This window comes from Microtus oregoni, unplaced genomic scaffold (genome assembly GCF_018167655.1).
Source record: "Microtus oregoni isolate MIOR12 unplaced genomic scaffold, Mior012 000022F_ref0000154, whole genome shotgun sequence".
NCBI lineage: Eukaryota > Metazoa > Chordata > Mammalia > Rodentia > Cricetidae > Microtus > Microtus oregoni.
Window position 1 is genome coordinate 11,158,729 of NW_024543081.1, and position 20,233 is coordinate 11,178,961.

Sequence of the window (20,233 nt, forward strand, 5' to 3'; positions counted from 1 at the left end):
GTTTATCCCTGATTCCTCCTCCCTACCATGGACCACACCCTTCCTAAAATAAATCCTTTCTTTAGGTTGCTTTACCACAGTGATGGGGAAAGAAACTAATACAGGAATCACAGGATACTCACAGCCAAAAAGCCCAGCTTGCCTCCACATCGGGTCTTGAGCCCCATGGCGGCTGTCAGATGGATCTCAATAAGTGTGCTTGGTGGGATCTTCTCCTCGGCACACTCGGCGAGGTTCACAGCACACAGAGCCATGTGTACATCTGAACAGGTGGATCCTGCGGGAAGCTTCCCTAGGGCAGGCAGAGACAGACACTAGTGTTGACAGAATCTCCAAACCACAAGTCTCTTTGGCCCTCTAGCCTAGGGCTTTATTCGTCAACTGTCATCTACAGGCTCGCGTATTTGAACACTTGGTTCCCACTTGGTGGTGCTGTCTGGGGAGGTTACTGAGGGGTCTTTGAGGGCTAAAGCACAGCTCCAGACCCAGTCTGACTCAGCGTTCCACCTGTGGCTGAAAACCCCCTCTGCCTACTCCCCAAACCGTGAATCAAAGTAAACGATTCCTCCCATTTCTGCCACAGTGGTGAGCACAGTAACTAATCTATGAGGTGCCAGGGGAAAAGAGTAACCCTTGTGATCACGGGGTCAGATGGCACGCAGGCTCAGCAAGTTACTAGCTATGTGCTCGTCTACCTCTCAAGCTGACAGGGACACGGCTCTGGTTCTGTGACAATGCAGTTGTTAGGATTGCTGGCCACTGGAAAGAACTCAGAGGTGTGTGGTGCAACATTTTCCAAGGCAGTGCCAATGGCATGGCCACATTCTGTTGACAAAGGTCTGAATTTCCAAGTATTTGAAGGGAGAAAATAAAAACACAACATAAAAACCAAATGGACTTTATTTTCATCACCCTCCTCCCATATGCGTCACAGGAAGGGAAAATATAAACTGAACGATGCCATCACACACGTTGGATTAGTAGGTAGAAGGCCTATACTACGAGATCAGAGGACAAAGTGCCCCTGGTATAGGTCCAAGGACCCATTATGGCTGTCCTGAAGCTTTTATTTTATGTGTGCATGTGTGTGGGCACATGTGTATAAGTCAGAGCACAACTTGAGGGAGTTAGTTTTCTCCTGTCATGGGAATCAATAGGATTAAATTCAGGATGTTATGCTTGGTGGCAAGTGCCTTTATCAATTGAGCCACCTCGCTGACTATTTATTTATTTATTTATTTATTTATTTAGAGACAGCATCTCAGAGAGCACAAGTTGGGCAAGGATAATCTTGAACTCCTGAGCCTCCCTAGTGCGGGGATTATAGGTGTGGGCCTCCTGGCCAGGCTGAAGAATCTAGAAGTGTCACTGTGAATGATATCTGTCTTAGAAATGGTAAACAAAAAATTGGCTAGAGAGGGGGCTCGGTGGTTAAGAGCACTGGAGTTGGATTCTCTGCACCCACATGGCAGCTCACAACCGTATGTACCTCCAGTTTCAGGGGATCTGATGCCCTCTTCTGGCCTCACAAAGCACTGCCCACATATGGTGCACATCTATATACATAAAATCAAGAAGTTAAAAAAGAAAGACAGAAATGGTAAACTATAGCTATAGCATTGTGTAACACAGGCTGACGGCTGGTACAGCCAAGTAAAAGTGGCTTCCATCAAGGTGGAACTCTGGCAAAGCAAACTAAGGAAGAGAGGTGTGCAACCAGGCAGCAGGCCAGGCAACAATTCCGTTCTTACCTGTGATATGCAGCTGGTGCAGCCTGTGATAGGCCAGGGCTGCATCTCTCGCACTGCTCTTAGCTTCGTCCTCAAAGCCAGCTGCAGTGGCTGGGGTAGCCCGCCAGCGCTGGAAGACTTTTTTGAGTATCCAGCGTACCAGGCGCAGCTTCTGCAGGCTGTACCGGATCACATTCCAGGAGAGGCTGCAGGCCAAGTCCAAGCGGGAGGTAGGCAGTGCCCGGCCCAAAACTGATAAGCAGGTTTGAAGATTGGCAGCAGCAGCCGCAAAATCGCCCTATAAAGCAGCAAGAGGTAATAATGGTCACTAGTTTTGGCCGTGGCCTTTTTGTTTTCAGACACTTCTATTTTGCCAACCTTGTTATCAGAATAAAGCATGTTTGTTATCAGAATAAAACACAGTTTCTATTAAAGAAATTCTGAAAAATTTTGGGAAGCTACAAAAACATAAAAAGAATCCACTTCTAACCTCACCCCCAACAAAGAATCCCCACAGACATTCTGATGAACTCCCTGACCTTTTTACTAAATGAAATAGGACTGTGTTCTGTCTTTGAGCAAATGTTGGCAGTTTCCAGCAACTTCAAAACAGCAACTGTTTTGTTTTCTTTTTTGAGACAGGGTTTCTTGTGTAGTTCTGGCTGTCCTGGAACCTACTCTGTAGACCTGGTTGGTCTAGAACACAGAGATCCACCTGCCTCTGCCTCCTGAGTGAGGGGACCAAAGGCGTGCACCACCACTGACCGGCTGCCACAGCAGCTTTTATAAAGAAGGTAGAAACTAGATTTTAGATAAATTACATGGAATTTATCTGGAAATTTGTTGAGCCCCACCTCAGAGTTGCTCAATCACAGCTCTGGAATTGTAGCCTATGATTCTGTGGCCTGTAAAAGGCCAAGAAGCACAGCTTTAAGGACAACTTATAGCTAAATTGCTAAACTACCTCAATTTGGGATCTCTGCCAAGCTGAGGGTCCCCAAAGGAGTCTATGGCACCTTGCTGATTCTGGTGACTGAGAGAGGTTAGCAATGGCTATGAGAAGCTCTTTCCCTAAAAAACTCACTGTTTTCCAGGATATCTTTGGTTTTGCTCCTTTGTCTCAATCAGTCCAGCTCTCCCTAAAAACCCTTCCCTTGCAAGAATGCAGTCTCCCATTCAGGGAAGCTGACTTGTTCTGGTCCTGCAGCCTGCCTCCTGGTCACTGCTCAAATACAAGGGCATCTGAGTGTTTCCAAATAACCTCAAAAGAGCCCTTAGTGACTTCCAGGTTCTTCCACCTTTGAGTTAACACAGTTATTACTTACTTTACATCTCAAAATACTTATTCACGTCTACCTTTCTGAAGTGTTAAATTCCAGGTTTTTATCTCTTATTGCACCTATTCTAAGAACCTCCTAAATTGTTTCTGTACCGTTCATATTTCCCAATCTATCCTTAACAAAGTCACCAGAAAGGCATCATGAAACACCTTTACACCTGCCTCTATGACAGTCCTGTGAACACCCCTAGCATCACATCTGTGTTTTAGGACCCAGGGCTGTGGGCAGACTCCAATGGACTACAACTGAGGTGTGACAGCCTGTTAAAGGGAGAGTAAACACTGGCTTACTGTTGTTCAGGACTGTTCTCTGTCACATGACTCCCAAAGTGTGCATGTTTAACTCCTTCAGGGTCATAAGATGCCACAGACTCCTCCCCATAACTTCTCCTTATACTGATTCCAAATAAAAACCATCAGCTAATTTTCCTGCTCAAAAATCTTCCCTGAGCCCTGATTCATCAGTGAACTGGAGAGACTGCACACAGTTAAGAGTGCTTGATGCTCTTCCAGAGGACCAGAGTCTAGCTCCCAGCAACCACGCCAGGAGGCTCACAGCTACCTACAACTCCAGCTCTAGGGATTCTGACTCTGTGGGCACCTGTACTCGTGTGCATTCCTGTATACCTACCTACACACACACACACACACACACACACACACACAAATAAAACTGAACTCAGTTACAAGTCAAAGTCAGTACTTGGCAAAGGCGGACCACTACACCTCCAGCCTTCACTGCCATCTCTCTTTGATAGATCCTTCACTTTTGACACATATATCCTCTACTTGTCAAGAGTTAAATGTGAATGTTCACCTCCCCCCAAAGGCTTATGTGGTCCAGCACTGGGTCCCCAGCTTTAGAAGGTTGTGGAACCTTCAGGACTAAGGCCTGGCAGACAGAAGCGGGGTGCTAGTGGCAGATCTTGCAAGTGATCTCCATTTATAGTTCCTGATGACTGATGAGCTCTCTGCTTCCTCATCTGCCGAGATGTCAGGATACCATACCACAAGCTCCTGCCCCGTGACCACCAGCCTTTCCTGGGAGAGCTCACACACACTTCTCCCTTAAATTGCTTCTGTTAGGTACTTGGTTACAAAAAGAAAGTGACTAATACATTACTGATGGCACTATCAGCTTGAAAGGTCCTGCCATACCTGCTTGCCTGTCCTTAGTGAGGACAGCACCACCTATACCGAGACTCACAGCACAGTATGCCATACCACAGACAAAGCTCATCTAGTGTCCACAGATAACTTATGCACAGGTGCACCATCCACCACTGCTTGGGCCTGTTACAAGTCACCCCAGCACCAGCCACCGGACTTCATACAACAACATGCACTGAGTTCTTGTTTCAGCATAGAGGAAGGTGAAGAAAGGTGGATGACAGAACTCACTTTGGCAAGGTCTAGGTCCGCCTGCTTCCGGTGTCTCCAGAAGGTGACTGAGGAGCGTGAGTGTGGGCGGATCACTGGCTCCCCGTGGACCAACAGCTTCACAAAGACGCTCAAGACAATCACACCATTTACCAGCCACAGGAGGAGAGTCGGCATCATCCAGTCAAACCAGCCCCCAGAACCTACAGAGGGGCAGCTCAACTGAGACTACCAGTCAGGCCCCTTGTGAACACCAAGGCTCCTGACAGTCTCCATAAGTGTGAGGTCAAAGAGCCTTCTGCATCATTTTCAGAAGAAATAGTAGACAATTGTACAGTCTAAAGAGAAATCTTTATATGTGGAACTGAGTGCCACACAAACCTCAGATTAAGGACATTAGGACATCAAACTCACACCTGACATAATGCCACATAGTCCCTCAAACAGGCACTTCCCCCATCTCTCCCAATCCCTCTCCACAGTAACTAAGCAGGTTCTGGATTTGCTTTAGTTGCCTGTCCCAGCTAAACTAAAGCTTGACTTATTATGCATAACTTAGGCCAGCCCCTGATGGAAGCAAGTGGGTAGGAGGCCCAACCCCATTTTGATTAGGCGGATACACCATGCAGTTTTACACAGGGTCCTTTCGCCACAGCAATCCGCCTAACCCAGGCAGTATCAGGGAACCCACCTACCTGACTCCAATGACAGTACACTGCGGCCAGAACCTGAGTATGGGTGCTGCTCAGCATCGTGGGCTCCTCCCCACTGAAGCAAGGAAGTCAAGGGGTTAAAGGAGAGGCCCAAGAAGGTGAGGACACACAGCAGAATTCGAGATCGGTCCACCATGCCCAGTGCCACAGGAGGAGAGTCTGGTTCATCCTTGACCTTGAAAACAGCAACACAGGATTAGCATGATTACCATCTGTGTTCATGCAGCACTTTGTGGGGGCTCCCCAGAAGTCACAGACATTTGATATCTGGTTCCCAGTTGGTGGCTTAGGGAGGAGTACAAGGAAAAGTCTTACTGGAGAAGTATGTCACCACTTGGAGTGGGTTTGGGATTTCATAATGCTCACACCATACCCAGTGTGCTCTCTGCCTTCTGCTTGTAGATCGGGGTGTGAGCTCTCAGCTGTTCCTGCCACCACGCCTTTCTCTGCTCTGCCATCATAGACTCTAACCCTCTCTTTCAATAAGTCACCTTGGTCATGGTGTTTTGTCACATCAAGAGAAAAGTACCTAAAACACTATTTTTATCCATACACCAAGAAACAGACTGTGGGTTTTAAATTCAAAATCATTAAGTCAGAGAGAAAAAAAAGCCAGAAGGAAACTAAGAAGTCCACAATTCAAACTATTACTCAAACATTGGAATCTTTTTATTGCTGACTGAGTATATCCCACAGAACAAAAGTAAGGAGTACAGGGTCTCACAATGTATATTGCTGGCTGGCCCAGAACTCTCTGTATAGACCAGGATGAGCCTTGAACTCACAGACCTGCCTGTCACTGCCTCCCGAGTGCCAGGTCAACTTTCTTACAAAATGGATCTCTACAACAACAGAGAGCATACTGGGGTTGAAGACGTGGAGATCAAGGTGATAGAGGAAGGTCATTGGTTAAATAAAGAAACTGCCTTGGCCCTGATAGAACAGAAAATTAGGTAGGCGGAGTAAACAGAACAGAATGCTGGGAGGAAGAGGAAGTGAGCTCAGACGCCATGCCTCTACTCTCGAGGGCAGACGCGATGAAGCTCCAACCCAGGATGGATGTAGGCTAGAACCTTCCTGGTAAGCGTACCTCGTGGTGCTACACACATTAATAGAAATGGGCCAAGCAGTGTTTAAATGAATACAGTTTGTGTGTTGTTATTTCGGGGCATAAGCTAGCCAGGCGGCCGGGAGCCGGGCGGCAGGAACACAGCACATAGCTCCCCCACTACATCAAAGAGCATTCCCATTGACTACAGAGAGGACAGGGTCTTTGTTATTTGTTTTAGAGACAGGGTCTCTTGTTATTTTTGCCACTGTGTAGAGTACATGAGCAACAATGTTGTGGCTAAAAAACAAACTAAGAGTCCTGGAGAGAGAATTACAAATTTGGCCTGCTCTATCTGGGTTTTTAACACAGGTTCTGTATCTCAGGCGCTCAATGTTGCATGCCTAGCACTATTTCATTGTGTTCACACCACACCTCAATAATGATGGAAACCATGCTTTACAGTAAAGAGTGTAACTTTTTTAGGGGGAGGTTTGCTTGTTCATGGATTCAAAGGTTTTAGTTCCTCACACTAGGGACAGCTGTGTGGCAGAGCTGAGCAGCTCGTCTCACCTTGGTGGCAAGGGAAAACACAGAGAGGAAGAGAATGCTGAAGTTGAGTTTGCTTATTAAAACTAGAATGTGGCCAGGTGGTAGTGGCACACACCTTTAATCTCAGCACTTGGGAGGCAGAGGCAGGCAGATCTCTGTGAGTTCGAGGCCAGCCTGGTCTGTAGAGCAAGTTCTAGGACAGACTCCAAAGCTACAGAGAAACCCTGTCTTGAAAAAACAAAAACTGGAATGTGCTTTTTTTGTCTCTTTGATTTTGCAGACAGAACTGGAAGCACAGGCCCTAGGGAACTGACAAGGGGTGAGGAAGGGGACTGGAGCCAAGATTTTTCCCTAGTCCTGACACACACATTCAAAATTTTATGTTATATGGACTACTTTTGCCGAACGGAATCATATTTACAAAAATGCTTCCAAAAATGCTGGGTGAGCCTGACCTACATAGAGAACATAGAGAGTTCCAGGCAATCAGCTAGGACTGCACAGTGAGATCAAATCTTGAAAGAAAGAAAGAAAAAGAAAGAAAGAAAGAAAACAGAATGCTTATTTAGCATGCATGAAGTCCTGCTATGGCTCCTTAGCAGCTCCTACACTGATGGCACTGGCAATGCCTACATTCCCAGCACTTGGTAGAGGGACAAGAAGATGGGGGTCAAGGCCATCCTAGTTTCTTTTTTTTTTTTTTTTTTTGGTTTTTCGAGACAGGGTTTCTCTGTAGTTTTGGAGCCTGTCCTGGAACTCCCTTTGTAGACCAGGCTGGCCCCGAACTCACAGAGATCCGCCTGCCTCTGCCTCCCGAGTGCTGGGATTAAAGGCGTGCGCCACCACTGCCCGGCCCATCCTAGTTTCATAGCAACTTCTAGGCCAGTTAGAACAACATGATAACTTTCAAATAAACAAAACTATACGCTTTTGGAGTTAAGAATGCCAATGTCAAGATGCAGTACAGGATCCAGTCTCCCAAGGTCCCAAGAAAGTCATTAAGCTTAGGGCCTTTTCTAACTAATTCGACAAAACTTCAATTGCCACGGGTTTTTTGTTGCTCAGGGACCATTTAAGAGCCCTGGGTTGGCGTAATGTTATCTGTTAGATTGCAAATTGTAGTTGTTCCGGGAAGAGCAGCCAGAGGCGGCCTCACTCTAAACTAGCAGAGCAGCCTCAGAAAGTGGTCTTGCTAGGCCCATTATGGGCAGAGGAAGTAATGGAGCACATCCAGCAACTCCCAGAGCCCACCGCCTGACAGCTGCTCATTCAAGATCTGGACTCATTCCTCTCTGTCGGGGCTTTCTGTGGGACCTGAAATCTGAGTGTCTGTGTCATCCAGAGGCAGCTTGTTCCTTTTTGGATTTTTTGTTTGTTTGTTTGTTTTTGAGATGGTCTTGCTGCCGTCTCAAGATCTTCCTGCCTTAGCCTCCCTTGTGCTGGGATTATAGGCACGCACGCAGCACTTGTCAGTTTTTGCCCCTTTAGATGTAGCTAATATCACAGAATTCCTGGTCCTCTCCACTGATCCAGTCACCTCTCTGTGGCCGCTGTTGCCTTAGGGAAAATGAGTGATTTTGAGGGTACTCATACCTTTGCATCATCCAGCAGAGGACTTCCTGGCTCAGAGTCAATGGAATAAGGGGAGAAGCCTGCCTGGGACCCCGAGTCAGAGGCCGGGGGAGACATCAGAAGGACATTCTGATTAAAGTCATCAATCTTCAAGTCCACATCATTGTCCACCAGACTGCCTAAGTCAATGCCTTTCAGGAGCTCTGCAAAGAAAACCCCCGTAGAAAACGATTCATTTCTACAAAATCCCAAATGGATGGGGCCTCGTACACATCTGAGTCCTCAGTTATGTCACAGGACTTCTCCAAACAACTGTGAGGTTTGATAGGCCTTTCCCAAAAGGCAGACTTACTGTTTTTCTGATTTGCCAATTTCAGCACCATGTTCTCCTGACGCAGCTTGTGATTGACCTGCTGCAAATATTTGATGTAATCAATGGCCTTCCTCAGAACGCCAGACTTGTGCATCTGGGAAGGAAGAGAGAGGAAATACAGCTAAAGCAGTGCATGCTGGAGTCAGGAGAGCAGAACCAGAGTTCGTGAGTGAGAGCACAGCGGGGGGTGTCAAATGCTGGCTCAAATGTGGCTAACTGGGACAAAACTCACCCTAACTCTGAAACTTTTTTTCCTTTCTAACTCACTCTGGTGTCCATTCAGCTTTTGCCTGCATCTTCCCTGAACTCCCATGACAAAGACAGAGGCAACACTGAGGCACCAATCTACCTTCTTCTTGGCACTTACCTTGGCATCTGTTCCCATGACCAAGTCCTTCAACTCTATGATTTTGTCGTTGATAGAGGATCGATAGCGCTTTTCAATAATATTATGTGTTGTCCGCCTCTCTCCTTCTTTGGGGGGCTCTAGCTGCTTTACACCCCCGGGTACTTGCTTAATAGGAACTTTTTCTTGTCCCATCATTACAGGCATTGTAGTCAGAATGGTCCCATTGCTGCCAACCAGGGTCTAGAACAAGGGCAGAGTTATCCTGTTAGTTTAAATAAAGTAACCTCATAACAAAAAGTCGCTTATTCCTGCATATGGGGTATCAGCTGGGAGTGCTCCTACATATGGGGTGTCAGCTGGAAATGCTCTGTATAGTCTGATACCTCCTGGGCTAATGAGAATAGGTCCCTAAAAACTTTAAGACTTCATCAAGAGTTCCTTGGCTCCTCTCTTGCCCTCAGAGTCACTGTCAGTAAGCTGTACGACCCAAAGATCAGTTCAGATTTAATCAGTTCAGAGTTCTGATCTAGGGGGTGACAGAAAAAAACCTATGGTTTTGCTGTCAAACTGTCAACCACCTCTGAATAGACACGTATGAACTTCACTGAACTACATTAACTGGACCAAGAGAACACTTTCTCTGAGTACGTGACACATTCCTTCTCTTCTCAATGACAAGTAAATTCCCATAATTCTTTCTACTGTTTGGCCATTAGAGATTACAAGGGTAAAACTCACACTTCCATTCAGAGCTGTTTTCTTAACTAATCAGATCAACCACAGAAGCTCCTATCCCTCATTTCTACTTTTCCCTGTTCCCATGCTTACTAATTTTTGCCCTAATTTTCTTCAATAAATGGCTTCAAATCCAAATGGTCAGTAAAGAGACAAAACCATGCTCTACTTTATTAAAATTAAAAGTAATTCACTGGGCTGGTCGTAACTGCTCACACCTTTAATCCCAGCACTTGGGAGGAGACGCAGATTCCAAACTATCCAGGGCTACTCAGTGACACTCTATCTAAAAAGTCAACTAGGCAAGGAGGCAAACGCTTTTAACTCCAGCCCTCAGAAGCTTAGGCAGGAAGATTTTTGAGTTTCAGGCCAACCTAAGGGCTATACTGAGAGATCCTATATAAAAATAAAATAAACAAAACAAAAATAATTTATACATAACAAATACCATTTTTAAGACGTTTGATGAAGTTTTACATGAATACAACATGCAGTACCCAAGTCAAGACAAAAACCTTCACGTTAGGATGTCCCCTCTCATCCCCTGGGAATGAATGTTCCCTTTGTCCTGCCCTATAGCCCTTCTGTGACAATCACCACAACCATGTTTCCTCTCTTGAGCTTCTTACTAATGGAATCACCAGTGTGGATTTCTGAGACAGGCTTCTTTTGTTATCATTCTGAGGATTAACCAGATTGCCTTATGCACCAATACTCCCCTTTCTTATTGTTGGCAAGAGTTTCATTTTATGGGTGTATTGTGAGTTCTTTATTATTCCAGGAATGGACACTGGGTGTTTCCAGTTCTTCACAGTTTTTCTTCTGAGATAAAAATCTCACATAGTTCAGGCTAGCCCCAAGGTTGCCATGTAGTTGAGAATGACATTGAAATTCTGATCCTCCAACCTCTGCTTCCCTAGTGCTGGGGAATCATGTGCAGTCATGTGACACCACACACGTTTATGTGTTGCTGGGGTTTGAACCCAGAGTCTCATGCACGCTAAGCAAATATTCTATCAACTGGCTATACATCTCCAGCCCTAGAGTTTGGTTTTTATGAATAAAGCTAGTGCTTCCAAAACTTACATCATCTTTTACTCAAAGTGGCTGGGATCCCAGAACTGAAGCTTTCCTTGTCTTGACACCTCTCCCTGTCTGGTGACTGCAGAAGTCAAACCTCCATGGCAACAATAGTACCTAGGAGATGATGGCTCTATGTGGAGCTGTTGCCCACTGCAGGGTTCATCTGGTGGTCTTTTCCACCCCCTTGCAAGTTCCCAAGATTAATAACACACTCTGGCAATATTTCTTCAAGGGAAAAAGCAAAACAAAGTGGAGTGATATTTACAATCTGACATATTCTATAAAAGCTCCCAATGTCTACTTAGCAGGTTTAAAAAACTCTGACAAGCAATAGAAGGCGAATGCAACTCTTACTGGTACTTGAAGGGCAGCCGTCTGGAGGGGGGTGGTGAGGGCAGTGAGGGCTGGATTCTGGACTGCAGCCATAACAGGGCTGCCATCTGTTTTCAGTGTGGTCAAAACAAGGGAATCTGTCTTAATGATCTGAGGCTGAACAAGGACCTAGGAGGAGGACAAAAAGTAGCATTATTTTTTGTATTTTTTTTTATTTGGTTCTTGTTACACAGACTCATCAGAAAAGAGTAAGAAACATTTTCACAGAATTGAAAACAAACAAAAAAGGAAATCCCCTACAGACAATTCCCGAAGTTGGCTATTTTGTGCAGTCTGCATCCCCTGTTGAAGGGACAGCTCAAGAGTTTAAAGGCTTCAGACTTGCTAACCTGGACAGAACAAGGAAGTAGAGCTGAGAGAACCAGGACAGCCAGGTACATGGGCAAGAACTAAAAGTGATAAACCTAGGTTTTGTTTGTTTTTTACAATAAATTAATTTGTGGCCAGCGGGATGGCTCCATGGTAAAGGTACCTGTCACCAAAGCTCGATGAATTGACTCTGACCCCCAGAACTCACGAGGTGGGAAGAGAGAACTGCTGTGGAACTCCTTCAGCCAATAGCCTTTAAGAGACCCACCCACTTTGGGCATGGTTTTACATACTATAAAAACAGAAGAAAAGCATGTATGCAGGCCTCAGAGCTGCTGGATTCAGTTCCAGGTCCCAGCACACACAGAGGACTATTGTGGAACTCTTTTGTATGCCATCAAAGAACCAACTCCTGCAAATTGTTCTCTCACCTCCACATGTGTGCACATAAACGTAAGTATTTTAAAACGTAATAAAAAGACTCATTTATTAGTAAGAAAACAGCTCAGATACTATATTGCATATAGCCTGTTTTTTTTATGTGTGAAGTGAATGCACATGTATGTTCAGATACATACATCTATCTGAGAGTACACACGAGCTCTCTCTGTCTTACTGTCTTGCAGGTTCTTAGTGAACTAGAAGCTTCCATTTTGGCTATCACTCTCAGTGGGCTCAGGATAGCCTGTCTCAAACCCCTTCCCAAAGCTTGGTTTACAGGCACAAGCAGCCATGCTTTGTGTACTGAGGATGCAAACACATTACTTGATGGATGTGGCTGTGGCGGTAGTGGCACTTGCCTTTAATCCCAGCACTTGGGAGACGGAGGCAGGTGGATCTCTATGAGTTTGAGGACAGCCTGGTCCACAGAGTGAGTTCCAGGACAGCCAGAGCTACACAGAGAGAACGTGTCTTAAACCAAATACACAAACAAAAGTCAAACAGGTCCTAATGTTTACAAGAGCAAGTAATTTTACCTTCTAAGTCATCTCCATAGCCCCCTAAAACATGCTTTTTTTTAATTACAAAAATAATACACATTTGCCCCCCCCCCCCACACACACACTTAGTATCCACTGCAGAATAGGGAAAACAAACGAAAGATATGGAGAGGATAAGGGGGTTACAACTCAGGTGCAGAAGTTGGGGAAGCTTGTAAGAGTTGGTTCTTCCTTCCACTATGTAGGTCCTGGGGACTGAACTCAGGTTTTTAGGCTTGGTTGAACAGGTGCCTGCGTCCACTGAGCCACTTCATGAGCCCTCCTTCCAGTTTAGACCCATCATATGTGTCAACACCATACAGTCACTATCCCCGCCTTCCCCAAGGATGCCAGAGGGTATCTATAGGTGGGGCTCACTCTGGTCTCTGCTATACTCACAGGTATATCCAGTCCAGGTTCCCTTCTTAGCCCTCCCAGCTGTTGTGTATACACTCTTGATGACCCTTCTTAGCATGCCAGAGTTTCTACCAAAGAATAGCTCAGAGTCACCCCCAGTTCCTCCTTGAATTTTTTCCACGCTACCTACCGGGACCTGCTGCACCTGGGGTGCAGCAACTGTCTGCACTGTGGCTGGGGCAAGGGTCTGCAGTGTGCCATTGGCTGTCTGTGTCAATACCCGCTGGGCCTGTACAGTCTGCACCTGCTGCTGGATCGTGACTGGCTGTACCTGCGGGGATGTCACCAGGCTTTGGACTTGAGGCTGCAGGACTTTGGGGAAGAGAAGAAAAAGTTACATGGATAAGAAATGCATCGTGTCCCTGTAGCTGCAGCATAACTTGAGGATGGAGTGTCTCATCATGACTTCTACTCCCCACCTGCTGCTGAAGAAGATGTGCACAGCCATTTACAAGCTGGTTTAGAGAATAGGAACATCCCGTGAGGGCTGCATCAATTTCTGATAGAATGAGTACAAATTGTTTTATTACTCTGGGTGCCGGAGTGAAAGTAAGGGAAGTTACTTGGCAAATGGCTGCACCCACAATGGAGTTAATAGACGTTGAGAACCAACAACCCCCCAGAGTCTCATTGCCTCCTATCCTTTCTAAATGGGAAATCTGCTTTGGGATTATAGTCTCTGCTTTCTGCTATACTGTCTCCTCCAAAGTCTCAAACCCACCAGAAAACTACGTGAGTCTTCAAACTGAAAGAATCCTGAGCCCACCCAGAGCTCCCCACTGTCACTGGAGATAGCACACCACAGAAAGAACAAGTGCTCCAGTCACTCACTTGCTCAACATATACTGAGAGCTCGCCGTGAGGGCTGCTATTCAGAGAAGCAGCACCTATTTGAAAAATGATATTTGTCTCCACAGTGCTTGTTTAGGAATTATTTGTTGAGGGAATGGTTCTCGTCCGTGGATGCCCAGATCTAATGGCTAACTATGTATGTTTCAGACCTAATTTTATTCAGGACTCCACCTCTAGTTATCAGGACAAGCCTGCATCTACCATGTTTGCTGGATTCTGAAGTAGGTCTAAACGGGCATAAGGTCTTTGAGGAAGGAGACACGTCACTGTACCATTCTGCCTATGATCAGAAACTTGTCCAGATAGACCACACTGAAATACTCTATCACTCTCAGATGGTAGATCTGCATTGTCTACACACTGGCACGGGCTGTGGAACCAACTGATGACTCTGTCTGACCCGAGTCACCTTGAAAGCTGGTTGCTGCATTCTGGTATATCAGTGGCTGCTGGATGATCCTCGTCTGTGGAGCAGTGCTGAATGTCGGTGTGATCATTACCGTCTGCTGCTGAAGCGGAGCTGAAGGCTGGGGTTGGGGCTGGGGTCTGGGCTGGAGAACAGGGGTTGCCCTTGGTGGTGTAGGAGAGACTTTGACCTGTAGGGCTGGAGCTTGAGGGGAGGCAGCTGAGGGGGAAAAGGTAGGTAACGGGACCTGGCTGAATGCCCGCTGTATTGCAGGATCTGTGGTTCCACCACCGTTGCCTCTGCCATTGCTGTTGCTGCCACTGTTGCTGCTGCTGCCACTGCTGCCACTGCCACCACCTCCAGGGAAGGAGCTACAAAGCTGCTCTGAAAACAAATCAGGGAACTCTCCCACTTGATTGCTGACGAACTGTAGCATTTCTGTGAACAAAGAAAAGGAGTAATTTTATCGCTACCCAAAATACGTACTTTTTAGGTTTGTCTTTTGGGACAGGGTCTTGCTAAGTAGACTTGGGTGGTCTGGTAATCAAAACAATCCCCCTGTTGGGCGGTGGTGGCAGAGGCAGGCGGATCTCTGAGTTCGAGGCCAGCCTGGTCTACAGGAGCTAGTTCCAGGACAGTCACCAAAGGTACAGAGAAACCCTGTCTCAAAAAAACAAATAAAAAAAAAAAAACCCAAAACAACAACAACAACAAAAAACCCAATCAAACAAAACTCCACAATCCCCGTTTCAGTCCCCAAACTCTGGGATTACAGACAGGTGTACTACAATAAATAGGCTGATGGAACAGAAGCACCTTTACTTGTTTTTTTTTTTTAATGACTCCTATGGATTTGTATATAATTTGTGGGCAGAGAGGAGTAATCTTATTGCTCAGAGCTCTTGACTAACAGCTGAACTGAGAGCCAATTTCTCCTTTATGTGGTTCAGGTTATTAACTACTTAGTAACTTCTTTTGAGGTGCAGGAAATGAACTCAGAGCCTGGTGCACGCTACACAAGTGTTTTGTCACTAGGTTCCATCCTCAGGTCCACAAATATTAACTTTTAAACTTGATTAAGAAATTGATGAAAAAAAAAATAAAAAAAAAAGAAATTGATGTATTCGAGTTGGGAGTGGCACTCTGCAGTTATATAAATGTACAAAGCTCTGGGCTCTGTTCTGGATACCATAAGCAACGTAACACAAAACAAGAAAATATAGGGAATGAAAATCTAATGTCACACCTTTAATCCCAGCACTTGGAAGGCAGAGACAGGGCAGATCTCTGAGTTTGAGGCCAACCTGGTCCACAGAGCAAGTTCCAGGAAAGCCAGGGTACACAGAAAAATCCTGTCTGAAAGGCGGGAAAAAAAAAAAAAAAGAATCGAATCTTTTCTGAGATAAGGTCTTGCTACATAGCCTTAAGCTGGTCTAGAATTTGCATCAATCCTCCTGCCTCTGTCATCTGAGTGCGAGATTACAAGTGTAAACTGAAATGACTTTTCTAAGACGAAAGCAGAAATGGATCAGGATGGGTCTACATAACCCACACCCTAAAGCAGAGTGTGGGTGGCTGTCACTGTCATAAAACTTTGGAGTACAGTCACCTTGGCCATGAAGCAACCTCCAGCCTCAGGAATGCTCCTGGTGGCAGGGCTTGAGCTAATGGGGCTGTAGCTGTACCAGAACTCTACTTCTCAACCACTTTCATCCTCAAAAGACAAGCTCTGGTCACTGCTCCAACCAAGGCACATGTCTGGGTGGTCACTGGTAGCCTAGTAACCACAGGTCTGGTGGTACATGCCTGTAATTCCTACACCCAGGAGGCAGAGGCAAGAGGCTCAGCTATTATGTCTGAAGCAGTGAAACAGTCAAGAATTTTTATGGGAAGAAAGGATGCAAAGATCATATATAAAGTCCTGGAAATAACTAGCACATGGTAACAGTGACTGTCAGTACACAGCCAGGTTCAGATCCAGTTTTCTGCAGTACTATTTCATTCACTTATGGTATCACAGAGCCCTGCCTGAAGGCCAAGGCACAGCAGTTGGTCCTGCACCAGATCCCATGCTTTTCAGGGCCCTTCTGGACTTCTGGCTATGTCCTTTCCCTTTGGGAAAGAAGACAGTAAGGCCAAGAAGACATGTGCACTTGGAAACCATGCTCTCCTTTCTAGATCAGATTCCAAGTGACTATAACCCCTGAATCCCTGGCCCTCAAAATCTCAAGCCTGTAAAGGCTTACCTAAACTCTACTTACTCCATGACCCACTTGGTTCTCATGGCTGCTTCTTGTCCTTAGGGTTGCTCCTTACTAGATGCCTGGAGCTTCAGTTTTGGCCTACTTACTTTCAGATCTCCACTTCACTGTTCATTTCTTTCTTTTTCTAATATCTAATGTGTGCCTATGAAGTTAGTGATTGTGGTCACCACAGAGATGTTCAAGTGTTCGAGAACCCCTCTCTCCAAATTCTCTTGGCCACTGATGCTCTGACTTGAATACCAAACAAAACACCATAACCAAAACTGCCACCATGCCTGGCAAGACGACTCAGTGGGGAAAAACACTTGCCACCCATCCTGCCAACCTGAGTTTGATTCCCAGAATCCACAGGTTGGAAAGAACTAATTCTCACAAGGCATTCTCTGACCTCCACACGTGTCATAGAATGTGTACCCACACACAAAACAATAATGCACATAATAATGCAAATAATAATCATCATAATACAAAACCAGCCACCCAAACAGGAAAGCACCATCTCCATTCATTGCCCCAAATCCCTACCAGCAAGTCCTTTTCAAGTCTTTTAAAGGAGGGAGGGGCCTTTGGGGAGATGTCTGAGGTAGGAGAGTCATATGTGGGACATGTTAGCATGTTACTGGAAATTCCTAGTGTGGTCCAAATTGAGCAACTGGAGCTTAGCATTTCAATTGCAGCACTATAAGGATTCAGTCAGTTTAACCATGAGGCATAACTGTTCAATCATGCTAACTTCCCACAGTGTGAGTACTTATGAACACCTCATCATTCTGCTCTGCCATCAGTAGCCTGTTGGATGTGGGTGAGAGAAACACGCAGAGGACAGATATTCCAGCTCTGTCAACTAAGGCCAATTCCTTATACACAATTTAACTAGGAGCCATCCTTAATCTCAGAACAAAATATGAACCAAATACAAATCCAATGCTCAAATATTCCAAGCATAACATAACAAAATATGAACCAAATACAAATCCAATGCTCAAATATTCCAAGCATAACATGAGATTATAGAAACTTTGAGAAAATCATCAAGAGATGGCTCGGGGGTAAAGCCACTGTGAAGCCTGACGGCATGAGTTCGATCCCTGGAAATCCGTATGCTAGAGGGAAAGAACCAAGGAGGATGTCCTCTGGCCCCACATGTGTGCTGTGCGGCACATGCCCACCTTTCCCCACACAAAAACATCAATAAATGTAAACATGAAAATTAACAGCTAGTAATCCAAAGAGGCAGCTGTATGGTTTCCACTGCATTCTTCCCCAGAGGGGTTGGGATTTTATTAAATGGAGTCTTCTATTTAAAAAAAAAATCATCAAGAGAAACCTAACAATTTGTTGACTCTTTGACAATATAAAGCCAACATGAAAGAGCAATCTGATGGAGGGACGCAGGCTTTGATGCTATGTGGGTCTGGGTCTTAGGACAGCAGCCCGAGAAGCTGTGAAGACAAATTAGTTCTCTATACTCAGTTTTCTCACAACAGAAGGCTGTCTGGGAAACACACACTTGATTCTTTGCTCTGAGGAGTAATAAGATAATTTGTGCAAAGTGCTTACAAGGGGCAGGCCCTTATGAAGTCCCTCGTTAGTGGCACCCTTCGAGCACCCACTACACAGGCACTTGTGCCCACTTGGTTTTCCATCAAGTGCTCTCCAAAACACTTTGCTTGGTGGATATATAGGCTGGTGTGCAAAGGTCACAAGGTTTTAGTTGACAAAGCAGGTTAAGAGTATATAGGCAGATGATTTTTTTCTTAAAGTAAAACCCTTTAACTGTCACATGAGCTCCAGGGATGCCATCTCCAGAGAGCTGGGGAGCAGGCCTCAACAAAGTAGTAAGGAAAGATGAGTGCTTGTGGGGAAGAGCGCCATACAGAGACACCAGGAGGGACTCCAGTGAGCTAAGGTATAGGCTCCAGGAAGGAACAGTCATGCTCTTTAGCTCCACGCTCCACTGTGTGGGAGCATCGTAATGTCTCTTTACTGTTTCCTGTTCCACGCTTTATGTCAGGCAATTATATGGGCTCTCATTTCCATAGAGAGCCATGAGACCTGGAAAGGGAGGCCTGGGAAAAGGTTTTATGAAGCTGTGAAAATGGAGTTTGTGTTCCAGTTGCAGTTCACAGAGCACAGGGGCAAAAAGGCTTCCCAGAAGTGGACCAGCATACCCAAGCTTACCTCACTCTCTTCCACACCATATTCCCAGGCTTAGCTGTCTCTGAAATTTAGAGGTAAGTTGCTTGGGGCACCAAGAGACTACATTTGGGTTCTGTCTCTTTAAGAGCAAGGAAACAAAACTAGAGGCATTGTTTACCACCCATGAATTTCAAGAAGTCTCATGCTTCAAAGAGACACAAGTTCATTGCTCTATGGAGTTTATGACCTAGAAGCAACATAAATTATCTTGGATGGCTTAGCCACACAGCGTCTAGTACACATACAATAACCTGAAATATTATCAGATCAAATTTTTATTATTCCATTTTATGCATATAGGTGTTTGCCTGCCTATCTATCTGTCCCAGCAAGTGTAAAAACATCATGCCCAAGGAGGCCAGAAGAGGTATCAGATGTCCTGAACTGGCGTTGCAGATGGTTGTGAGCTCACTTGCTGCTCTTCCAGACAACCCGAGTTTGATTCCCAGCACCTATATCGAACAATTTACAAATACTTGTGACTCCAGCTCCTACTCCAGGGGCTCTGACACCTTCTTCTGGCCTCTATGTGTACCCACACAAATGCAACACACACAAATGAAATAAATTTTGAAAAAGTAATCTTTATAAGCATAGGGCTTATGTGAAAGAGGAATCAGGGTCATAAGATTAAAAAAAACACGAAAAGCTGGGCACGGTGGTACAGGCCTGCAATCTTGTACCTGAAGGTGGCAGAGGGAGTTCAAGGTTACCCCAAGGTCATCCATGTCGTAATGTGTTGGATTAAGGGTTTCACCACGTGGCCCTGGCTGGCCTCAAACTCAGAGATGACTTGTATTTGCCTCCTGAGTGCTGGGATTAAGTTGTGTACCACCATGCCCAGCTAGTTATCTTGAACTTTTAAGTGACAGATGAGTGAATTCTTTTTAATTGCCAAAGAAGCCAAAAAAGGAAATGGGGTGGGGAAATAGAGGTTCTCAAATGCTTGTGTTCGTAACATGCTAAAATCATTCCTTTGCATATATACTGCACTAAAGTTTAAAAGGCCTGGCCTAGTTTGTAAGAGTACTCCCTCTGTGCACATGAGGACCTGAGTTCAAATCCCTAGCACTCACATAAAATCTGGGCATGAATGTGTGTGCTTGTTGCCCTAAAACTAGCAGGTAGAGAGAGATGGACTGGAGAGCCCCCTGGCTCCCAGTTTAGTAAGAGGTCAATACAGGCAGACATGGACATGGCCCTGCTTTGGCTTGTACATAACAGCACATTCACACGCATAAAACACTCTATCCCACTCCACCCCCACCAGAGGTGTTGTTTTCAGACACCTCCCCAGCAGCTACCACTCCACTCTTACACCCTGCGCTGAGTTCAACCAGTCTCCTGTCCAATAGCAATCAGCTTTGAGTATCTGATTGGTAGAATCATCTTTCAAATCATATTTAAAACTTTAAAAATTTTTTTATTTTATGAGCATGAGTGTTTGTTTTCAATGAGTGTATGTATGTGCACTGAAGGTGTGCCTGGTGCCTAGAGAAAAGAAGGAATTGAGTCCCCTGGAATTTTAGCTAAGGACTG

The 20,233-nt window shown here is 45.4% G+C and overlaps 1 protein-coding gene across 1 annotated transcript in view; it reads right to left on the reverse strand.

Annotated features, from left to right (window-relative positions):
• The window catches only part of Srebf2 (sterol regulatory element binding transcription factor 2), a 58,122-nt gene that overhangs the window by 20,542 nt on the left and 17,347 nt on the right, over positions 1 to 20,233 (reverse strand). Inside the window, exons 2-11 of the mRNA XM_041671906.1 lie at positions 14,235 to 14,669; positions 13,104 to 13,285; positions 11,229 to 11,375; positions 9,075 to 9,296; positions 8,687 to 8,801; positions 8,356 to 8,537; positions 5,145 to 5,337; positions 4,471 to 4,652; positions 1,752 to 2,028; positions 123 to 292 (exon numbers count right to left, since the gene is read on the reverse strand). Coding sequence (XP_041527840.1) covers positions 123 to 292; positions 1,752 to 2,028; positions 4,471 to 4,652; positions 5,145 to 5,337; positions 8,356 to 8,537; positions 8,687 to 8,801; positions 9,075 to 9,296; positions 11,229 to 11,375; positions 13,104 to 13,285; positions 14,235 to 14,669 — 2,105 coding nt within the window. The remainder of the gene's footprint in view (positions 1 to 122; positions 293 to 1,751; positions 2,029 to 4,470; positions 4,653 to 5,144; positions 5,338 to 8,355; positions 8,538 to 8,686; positions 8,802 to 9,074; positions 9,297 to 11,228; positions 11,376 to 13,103; positions 13,286 to 14,234; positions 14,670 to 20,233) is intronic.